The 10,450-nt window shown below is 40.3% G+C and overlaps 2 protein-coding genes across 2 annotated transcripts in view; one reads left to right on the forward strand and one right to left on the reverse strand.

Annotated features, from left to right (window-relative positions):
- The first annotated feature begins 320 nt into the window (after positions 1 to 320).
- LOC102206912 (heart- and neural crest derivatives-expressed protein 1) lies at positions 321 to 3,425 on the forward strand. The gene is made up of 2 exons (XM_005725438.1): positions 321 to 1,137; positions 2,117 to 3,425. Exons 1-2 carry the CDS (start codon positions 658 to 660, stop codon positions 2,210 to 2,212), a joined length of 576 nt encoding a protein of 191 aa, XP_005725495.1. The 5' UTR covers positions 321 to 657; the 3' UTR covers positions 2,213 to 3,425.
- A 1,786-nt stretch (positions 3,426 to 5,211) lies between these two features.
- The window catches only part of sap30l (sap30-like), a 7,858-nt gene continuing 2,619 nt past the window's right edge, over positions 5,212 to 10,450 (reverse strand). Inside the window, exons 2-4 of the mRNA XM_005725439.1 lie at positions 9,473 to 9,595; positions 8,040 to 8,138; positions 5,212 to 6,636 (exon numbers count right to left, since the gene is read on the reverse strand). Of these exons, the coding sequence (XP_005725496.1) occupies positions 6,508 to 6,636; positions 8,040 to 8,138; positions 9,473 to 9,595 (351 nt within the window). The 3' untranslated portion in view covers positions 5,212 to 6,507. The remainder of the gene's footprint in view (positions 6,637 to 8,039; positions 8,139 to 9,472; positions 9,596 to 10,450) is intronic.

Raw genomic sequence — 10,450 nt, forward strand, 5'->3', positions numbered from 1 at the left:
TACAGTGCTGCTGCAAATCAGTGGCAGAAATGATTAAGCGTGTATGCCTTAAGAGATGTCAGTGCGTAAAGTTCGTGCGTAAACGCTTTCCAAAAGTAAAACAAGACTTTGAATCCTACAAAGATTTACAGATTTACAAAGTACTTTCTGCTGCAACATTTTCGGATAGCCGATAGTTGCTCCTTGTGCAGGGTCTTGAAATTATGGTGCATGTTTTCAGAAGCCTATCCAGACTCTCCTCCCATCCTGGGCGCTGCCCTCCATTGGCTGACTCCTTTTCACGCAGATATCGAAGTCATATAAACCTGGGGCCTCACACCTTCACCGGGGTCAAATTTCTTGGTCAAGTCAGAGCTGCCTCGTTTGGAAACGATTTCAAGAAGGAAACGCAAGTGGAGCCCTGCTCATCGCCGACATTTCTTCTGTGGAATTTAAAACGTTTTTCTCGGCCTGGGCTGAAGCCGCGTTCAGAATGAATACGATGTGAAGGTGGTGGTTGTTTTTGTTTGACTTGTTAATAAATCCAGAGGAAGACGTATTTAAATCTTGAATGATTTCTTTTGGCTGCGGATCCCCGAGCAAAGATCGTTTTGGGGCGGCAGCAGAGAGAGGCCGAAGGGAAACACGGCAACGACCATATTTGCAATCCCGCTCAGCATGAACCTCATCGGGGGTTACCAGCATCACCACCACCTGATGCACGAACCCTTCCCTTTCGTCCAGCGGTGTCACCAGGATGCACCGTACTTCCAGAGCTGGGTGGTGAACCACGGCGAAGTGCCCCCTGATTTCCAGATTCAGGCGCCCTACCCAGCTGCGGAGCTGGGAGCGCCCGGAACGACGCACGATGCCCGGCTGGAAGGGCTCCAGGCCGGGATGGGAAAGAGGAGAGCGTCGGGGCCGAAGAAGGAACGCCGGAGGACGGAAAGCATCAACACAGCTTTCGCCGAACTCAGGGAGTGCATCCCCAACGTGCCGGCGGACACAAAACTGTCAAAAATCAAAACTTTACGCCTGGCGACCAGTTACATCGCTTATCTGATGGACGTCCTGGCCAAAGACTCCGGGGAGACGGAAGGCTTTAAGGCCGAAATTAAGAAATTTGAAAACCGGGATTTGAAACGAAAACGGGAGCTGGTAAGTTACGAGTGTCGAAGTGAAGTGCAACCCAACCCAAAGCATTTTTCTGGGATTCGGTAACATGTTAGTCAGTGTAAAAGCAGCTGTAGGCCTGAAAATGATGAATGCTTCAGCATGACCTTTCGGATTGAAGTACCGTTAATGTTTAACCTGCAACCAAAGCCTTTATATCGCTTTATAATTATATCATTTTATTTAATCTCATTTTTCCTTCAAATAATTCCCAGTTATGAGTCCCAGTTGAAATATCGGCCAAATTATATTTTAAACTAACCTAACAAACAATAAAAAAAACAACAACATTTAACAGTTTGTGCCTGTAAACATTTATGACGTGTTAATTATAGTGAATGCATAATGTTTGCTAACAGTTTCTAATTGTAGATTTAGACTCAGATATTTAGGCTTGAATATGTGCAGGCCTAAAATATTGACATGAATAACAAGCTATTATTAATTATTAATAACAGTTATTATTATTTGTTATTAATTATATAGCTCCTAATCATAGCCGACGAAAAGTAAATGTCATTTCCTTATTAGATATACAATAAAATGCTGTTTTAGACAAATGATAAAGTCTTTATCGTTTCTATGTATTTAAAAGATTACTAGTCAATATTGGGGTACGTGACAGGCAATGCCTGATGCTCCGACCCAGGAGCTGACTTTCTGTCAATTAGTGAAATCCTGTTATGTCATCGCCCTGAATGCGTCACTAAAACCTTCAGTTTTCTTCAGATTACACGAGGACAAACCTAGACTCCAAATCCAGATTTATTTATAAAGCACATCTAAAAACAGAGTGCATCACATGACACAAAAATTGGAATACAGATAAATATGATGTGCGAAATAGCGCAAAAAGCTCAAATAAAGTAAAAGCAAAGTGGCCCTCAGCTCTCTGTCCTGCTGATTATGTTGTGGTGTTTTGGTCTCCATCCTCATTCTCATCCTCCTCCCCCTCCTCCCACAGACCGACGGCCTGCCGGAGTCCTTAGGAGCCGAGAAGAAGGTGAAAGGGCGGACTGGGTGGCCGCAGCAGGTCTGGGCTCTGGAGCTGAACCAGTGACCTCCACTTCTCAACCCGAAAAAAACTCCTCAGAGACTCTGGATTCAAATCAGATTTAAAATAAAACAAACCACTGAGTGAACCTAAGCACGTCGCTGTGGCCGTGCGGCGATGCGCAAAAAAGAGCGAACTAAAGGACAACACGGGCATAAAAGGTGGAGGGACGGTGGAGAGCTCCAGGACAGACGTCTTCTTCTCTCGTGCCGTGGTTTCTAAGCCGATTCACAGATCCGATTGTAGGTGTTTGATATTTGTGGTATTTCTGCTTTGTTGATGTTTTCCACCCCTGCGGACCAGATGTCGCGATGGAAGGTGTCAAAAACACATCTGTCTCCCCTTAAATGTGTGTTTACCTGACGCTGTCTTCCCAGTTAAAGGAAATGAAGCAAAAAATAAATAAATTATCAGAAGGTGGAAGAAGTCTTCAGTATGAAGCCATTTAAATTTAGATATGTTTTTTTCAGATCAGAGACACCGGTTTATTTCTCAGTGTTAATAATTTATAGAGTTTTGTTAAACCAGGAAGCAGTTATAAATTTCAGTTTTGTGCGTGTTGGCGTATTTTTTCTTCCTTTTTTCTTTAAAAATTAATATTTCATTTCTTACCCTAAACTTACTGTACTTAATTTACTTAATGCTGACACAAAAACGTGTACAAAATAGGAATAATTTACATGTCAAAAATAAAATTAAAATGTTAACTTTTAAATCATGGATCGAGTAAGTACTAAAAAAAACCGGACGATTTTTATAGATGTCTGGCTTCTAAAGATACAATCAAATAAACGGAAGCCGGAAGAAACACATCATGAAAGGGGGGACACGTTTTTGTTTATCACTGCTCCATCCCGCTGTATTATTTCATTTTCAGGTATTTTCGTCCACAGTAGGTTTTCCCAGCTCAATTATCTCCCAACAGACCCTCTGTGTGTGTGCGCGTGAACGCTCCGGGCTGTTGTTTCGCGTAGGAATCGTATTGAATTTACTGAATCTACCTCAAATACTCTACACGATGTCACTGTCCGCTGGGAGAAGACACCGACTGTTCAGTTACCGCAACTTTATTCACTCCATCATGTAAAACTTAAAAAACAAAACAAAATCAAAAGACCCAATAGGATAAACGTTTATTAATGTGCGCAGTGGTGATGGAAATGTGCATTAGATGTGAAATTATATATATATAGTTCCGTAAATAAATGATTATTTTAAGACACTAGCTGTGTTTGGTGAAAGTGTTTTTTTCCCCATCATGTTTAAAATTATTATCATTATTATTATTATTATTGTTGTTACGCAATTTTTTTTAGCCATGTAGGTGTTGGTCCCAAGTAAGAAAAAAAAACAACGAAAAACCAAAGAAACCTAAATCTTGATATGGACAATAAAGTTTTTTTTTCGAACAGCAGGAATTTTTTTTCCTTTATTTAAAATTTAATATTTCTAATTCCTTTTTAAAATTCTTACTTTTACTCATTTTCTTCCCAACTGAGTTTGTTTCACCAACACAAGTTATATGTAGGCCCACATCTAAATTACCCATTTGTTAATAGTTTTCTGGTATGTTTTAAATCTACATATAATTTGAAATAACATAAAAAGCCTATCGTGTTAACCGGATGCTGTTCAACAAATTCATTACTTTGAAAATGTAACGCTGTCCTTATCCTTTAAATAATTTCCACAGGTTGACAGTCTGCTGTTCTCCACAGTTCCCTTCATATTATTTATTTATTTATCATTCTTTTGCAAAAAGCTAAATAAAAGAACAGCGTGAAGTAAGTGTTGTTTCCAAATGTAAGAAAAAAAAAATCAATGGACTGCAGTCGCGCTACAGTAGCAACAGTGACGCCTTGTGGTCGATGGGCGTCATTGTAAAAATACAGCATGAGGAAACTGCACTTTCAACCAAGTAAAAGAAAACTTTTTCTTCATCTTTAAATATAGTGTGGAGGAAAACATGTAGGACAAAGTCAAGGCCTCTGAATCTCCAGTGTATTTCGTTGAAAAAAATAAAAAATAAAAATACAGTGCCAATCTGTTAGAAAGCATTAAATGAAGAGCTCCAATACAGTTTAAACATCAGTCCTAATAAACTTAAAATACTTTGATGCTAAAGTACTATAAGAACTTATCATATAGGATCATACATTAAACCACTGAAGCATAATGTGTATATAACTTTATTTAAAAATATTATCTCCAGCTGTCCAGCGATGCATTACTTACATGTTCTGCTTCATCTTTAGTGACAGAGCATAAGGTATTTCTAGATTGTACTTTTTAAAATAAGTGGCATGGAGTACAAAGTATAATCTTTACATAGAAAACACTTAAAGCACATCGCTGGTTCTGTTGTATAATTAGTCTGGTGTTATTGACCTCTGGTCACAACATGTTAAAAGAGCAGAGATGAGGCTTTTTCTTCTTCCTGTACAATACATTTATTTATATTAATAGGAGCAACAAGCAGTCATACTTAAATATGTTTCTTTTTCCTAATACAACAATTAGGTTAACGTGGCATGACCTACACATTAATAAAGATGGATGTTACCTACATGACACTAACAAACCTACAAGCAAAATTTAAAATGTGACACTTAAAAAAAAGAGAGCGAGGGAGAGAGAAAAGGACAAATCTGACACAAATCGTGCGCACAATTATCCAAAGTGCACGTACGATCCGTGCCTCCGCCACCATAAAAGACAAAGAGGATGTGTCTGTAAAACAGCAAAGATGTCCGTCACCTGGAGGTTGCAGCAGTGCTTTAAAAATTTTTAAATAAACTTATAGGTCGTCAGCAGCGCGTTTGCTTTATCACATTAAGTGTTTTTAAACACATCAACAGGTGGTTAACGGTGGCTAGCAACCCAACAGCTCCCACTCATTTCCCATCACTTCAGGCAGCTTAAAAAAAAAAAAACAGAAGGGAAAAAAAAGGAACTGAACAAAAGTTAAAAAAATAAACAAAAAGCCAAACGTATTATTTCTTCTGCTTTAAATGTAAATAACTGAGTCTATACAGAGAAAAAAAAAACATGTTGCTGTTTGATGCCGTTTTACTGCCAAATGAATCGCGCTGGACTGAAGCAGCAGCAGGTTCACCACTATGAAAAGGTTTGTTTTAAGTTTTTTAAATTTTAAATCTCACCCGCCGATACGGAAGAAGGGCATCCACATGTAACACATATTCAAAATTGTGAATAAAAGAAGAACATAAATTTTTTTCTCCCACTTTCACCAGGCTAACCTGTCAGCCCACTTTGGAGGAATGAAATTAAGAGCAGAGATTTTATCCGCTGTAAACACCGTCGGATGGCAGCACAATACAGCCCGACCATTCATGCGAAACAGCTTTCACTTAATGTGGAAGGAAAAAAAAGAAAATAGAAATGATATATGCAACCAGACACAACCTTTGAACAACTTGTGGAATTAAGGCTGAACTAAAGCTTACTTAAACTTAAACTGGGTTACAGAAATAAAGAAATCAGCATGTGTATGTTCACAGGTTCAAAAGAAAAAGAAAAAAAAAGAAACCACTAACAAATAGAAGACTGAGTCACAACGTATCACATCCTTACTCGGTTCTTCTTCCTTTAATGTTTTACACAACATTTATAATCATTATCTTCACCATTTGCAGCTTTTAAAGAGTGAACCTGAGCCTTAATGTTCTGGATGTGACTTCAGACCAGGGTGGCATTTCTTTTCCAACAGTCACGTATGAAGAAAGAGGGAAAAATCCCACTTATCATCGCATCATTCAGCTCCATCTCGCAGTCCCGTTTGGCACAAGCATTCCTCACTGTGAGCGTGTTTAACAGTCAACTTGGCAAAGAAAACCAAAATTACCAAAAGTTGTTTTGTTATTTTTTTGACTCTTAAGGCAGGATACTGCATTCAGCTGAGTCGCTTGAGTCGGACGCTGTTCTTTTGTACATATAGACACAGTTGTGTTACAGTATGACGACATAAAACTCTGCAGAGTGAGTCCTTGTAATCAGCAGTCTTTATGGTCCTGGCTTTCGTAAATCAGGGAATACCTTGGAGAGGGCCAAGTCAAAAGGGAGAGACTGGATTTCTGTGAAGAGGGCCAAAAAGGCAAAATGAACTCATCTCACCCTGGATTTCTGTTTTGAGTCCTTTAAGGACAACAGCAGTTCGTGTCCTGTTCTCAGAGGGGAGCAGGAGGGTGCAGAGGAGCCGTTACTGAAGTCCAGGTTTTGTCTGTAGCTACAGTTGTTGTTGTTGTGGTTGTAGCTGCCGCTGTGATTGTTGTGGGGGAAGTTTAGTCCAGGGGTTTGCCACCGTCCCCTTTCTGGTCCAAGCGGCTCTTGCTGCTCTTCACCATGTAAATAAAGTAGGTCAGCGTCTCCTTCTCGTTCACTGGAATATTCCGGAAGTGACGGCTCACCGTCTGCAGAAGGGAGAGAAAGAGGGAAGCGGTTAAAAGAAAAGCGATATACATCGTTTGTTTCAGGGTTGGTAAGCGAAAAGACTGAGACTGCATACCTGACTGCTGAAATCTTCCTTCACACCATTAAATTAAATCCCCAGAAAGAAATCTGGATCCAGATTAGTTTGCGATATTTGTAAATGAGAACATGGCGACACGGTTTCTCATTTTTCTGCAATTGTGAAAAATTTAACTTTTCCATATCTCGCACTGGTTTCCCTAGAGCCAGATTTGGAGAAACTTTAAAAGTTGATCACTTCTAAGTTGGCCCCTCCTCTGATATGATGTTTATATGAGTCAGTCACATGATAATGAGCAGCTTTTTTGGGAGTTATTATTTGAGAAATGCTCCATTGTTGTCCAAAAAATGAGAGCGACTTTCATACTTCTTTAAAAAGCAACCCCGTGATTCCTCTTAATCAGCTTTGACTAATAAGTTGTTTAAAACTATGTAAACACACCTCTTACAAACACTGTAGGTGCCCTCTGGACACCTACAATCCTTGCTTTAAGAAGAGTTGGTGCTTTTAACCTCTTCTTGGTTATTCATTTGCACAGAGGGCCAAGTGATGCATCAATCAAAAGCAAATGGAGTTGAATTTATAGCTCAGGGAACAAAAACATTTTACAGAGTGAAAACAACACTACAGTACAAAGCTGGCTCCAGTCAATTTATAATTACTGGAAATAGTCCTTGCGGTGTCTGCACTGAAAGCGTCCATCACCAAAAGCACCGGGCCTAAACTAAACACCGAAAAATAGCCATTTGTGTTCTTTACCTCGACTTTTACAGAGCCAAACATCCTCTGCACAGCCTCTCACATTGCTATGGTTCTCCTGAACACGGCTGAACACAGGACAGCTGTAACTGGTTGTGGGGCTGTTGACTGGTGTTTTATTAATGATGTGGTAGGCTCATTAATAGGAGGGTTTGAATGTGACTAAAAGCCTGGGGAAACATCCAACTTACAGCCCAGTTTGATTTCATTCATTCCCACTGTTAGCCCAACACCACATGTGACCCCAGCTGACCCCATCTCAGGATGACCGGGAGCGCAAAGCACAGAAGGTAATTATAAGGACGAGGGCGGAGCTGGCTGCACCGAGTCCACCTGTCGATTTGGGAAATCAGTCTAACAATTTGCCATTACAGCTGAATGGGAGCGCCAACACTTCCTATATCACAGCAGCATACACTAATGAGAGCAGCTCAGTGATCAACATTCCCAAAGAAAAGAAAAAAAAAAGAAAAATTAGTGAGATGTACTGGATTAAAAAAACCCAAATCCACTCTCACGGTAATCTCCCTGATGAAAGCGTTAGGGTACACAACACCCTAAATGAAAAGCAGCATCTGCTGTTACCTCTGCCAGCTGGGCCTTGTTGAGGCCGGGCCTGGTCTGGAGCTTGTAGTGTCGCTTGTAGCGTCTCAACGTGTTCACTTGCAGCTGGAAAAGGTCCACCTGAAATCACCAAGAGAAGCAGGGACTCAGTGAGTGGGTTCAAAGTGATGAGCTTTTTGTTTTGTTTTTTTAAATCTTGCTTTCCATGGTTTATGCAAGGCTCCCAGTGGCTTCTGCCTCTTTTTCAGCTTTTAAAGGAGCTGAAACTTTAATGATGCACAGAGAGAAAGTGGGTCAATGCAGCATGAAAATACATGAAAACAAGTAAATCCAGAACAGATTTATTTTTCTTAAAGAAGAAAATTGTGACAATCCAAACGTGGTCTGAGCTTAGTGCTGCCTTCTCAAATATGGCTGCACTGGGGAACAGAGAAACATCCACTGTGGGGTTTCAAGCAGTTTAAATGTATCATTACAGGCCACGAGGAGTGCTGTTGAGCACAATGAGAGGGGACTAACTGTGAACCCACAGCTCTCATTACACAACCCAAAAGTTAATACAGGATAAATATTACCCATCCACACCAAGAAAGCTCCACCCACACAGTGACATGGAATCAGGTGAGGCAAAGAAAAAGACTTAGGTGTTTTTACCCAGAGAGAAATAACGTTTGTTTAAAGGTTCACTTTAAAACTGCTGCACAAACATTAACGAGCCATATGTAAGCATTTAATTTTGCTTAACAGAAGTGATTCTTTTTTCAATTATAACTTTAAAAAGTTACTATATATTGCATGTGCTTCTGACAAAAAGTAACACATTGTAAACAATATAGTGACATACACAAAGCCACTTGAATCTTAATGAAAACAGTGATACTAATTTGTAGTCACACCATCCAGTCTTATGTGAGTGATTAACACATTCACCTTAGATGGCAATCTTTGGTTTGAGAGACAAACAGAGGCTCAGGGGAGCTAGCATACTCCTGCCAATCCCTTCCACTCTCTAACTGATGCCTAAAAAACTGGGAGTTTATAAACAATATTAAAGGGCTGCCTGCTTGCAAAGCAGGAAGAATTGCTGCAAACACAGAGGGCAATGTTCCTAAAGTATGCAAAGCAACATCTGGATAAACCAGAGTTCTTCTGGAGACGAATGTTGATGTGGATAAATTATAACAGAGGGGGTTTTTTTAAAATCAAGCTTAGAATGTTTACGACGTATACATCAGTTCTGCAAAGTCAGTAAAGAAAGTGAAACTAAAACTAGTGCAGGGAAATCATCCAAAGCATTCCTCAAAGTTCACCATGGACTGCTTAGAGAAACAAAACAAGCCAAGCTTTTATACATGAGGTACGTGGAAAACATCGAAAGCAAGGAAAGAAACTTGAATACTTGGACAACAGAGCTTCAGCATCATTATAATGATTAACGTTTCACTCCCTGTTACCTCGGGCACCTCCACATCATGATCTGGGGATTCCCCTCCATCATCGCTGGTCTTCCTCTTCCTCTTGTTGCGAACACTCTGAATGAAATTCTTGTGAAAGTCACAGATGTAGAGATGTCGCACCTGTGGGAACAGATGGGAGAATTCCATTAATGCAAAGCTTCAGGTTCACCAGTCTCACTGGTCATTTCCAGATTGTTTAATACAGTTTTTCAAAATCATTCTCAAGCTTCTGCTTTAATGTCAACCAAAACAACACTTCTGTTTTTGCTGTTCTACTTTAAGCCTCTTGTTTGCAGCCACGCAGAAATCATCCAAAATGTGTCACTCAAAACAGGAAGTGTCTCATTAAAGACCTCCACACTGAAACTGTGACTCTACGCTCTGCTCGTCTTCCATGTGTTGTCTCAGCTGAAAGCCTCTAATGCAACAATCCCTGTATCTTTGTGTGATCATAAGCACGTAACTCCTCAAGGCCACACTTTCACTGTATGACGTGTCACTCGAGTCCCTCCATGTCATGAATAAACTAGGAGAGTTAACACACAAACACAAATGAATAGAAGCTCATTCCCTGAGCTGACACGTGGGTGTAACAAATCACCAACATGCCCACGGCCACCACTTTGTAGGAAACACACAGGACACAAACGAGAGTGGACACAATGAGGAGCAAAGCATGCAGAGTGGCTTAATGCAGCAACAACAGACACCTGTACACTCGTGGATATGACACTGCTGTGCATAACGGGGCAAAACTGGGGCCCGTAGGTTCTTCTTAATCTTTTTCAATGTTGTGGACAAACTGCACAGCAGATCACACAAGGACGCTATGTAAACCTGCCATATGTTTGTGTTATTCAGCAGCTGCTGTAATGCGAACACTATTCATGAGCTGCTCATTCGCCAACTGTTTGAACCAAAGTGTTTCTCAAAGCGTGAGGGAATCTGACTAAAAGGAAGAATAGGTTTGTGGTT

This window comes from Pundamilia nyererei, unplaced genomic scaffold, assembly GCF_000239375.1.
Source record: "Pundamilia nyererei isolate P.nyererei 1_Seehausen unplaced genomic scaffold, PunNye1.0 scaffold00015, whole genome shotgun sequence".
Lineage (NCBI taxonomy): Eukaryota > Metazoa > Chordata > Actinopteri > Cichliformes > Cichlidae > Pundamilia > Pundamilia nyererei.

What these genes read in the sequence shown, in the direction of transcription:
- LOC102206912 (XM_005725438.1), top strand. Translation starts at nt 658, where the DNA reads ATGAACCTCATCGGGGGTTACCAGCATCACCACCACCTGATGCACGAA. An exon ending in TGAAACGAAAACGGGAGCTG is followed by an intron (nt 1,138 to 2,116) that starts GTAAGTTACGAG and finishes CTCCTCCCACAG; the next exon opens with ACCGACGGCCTGCCGGAGTC.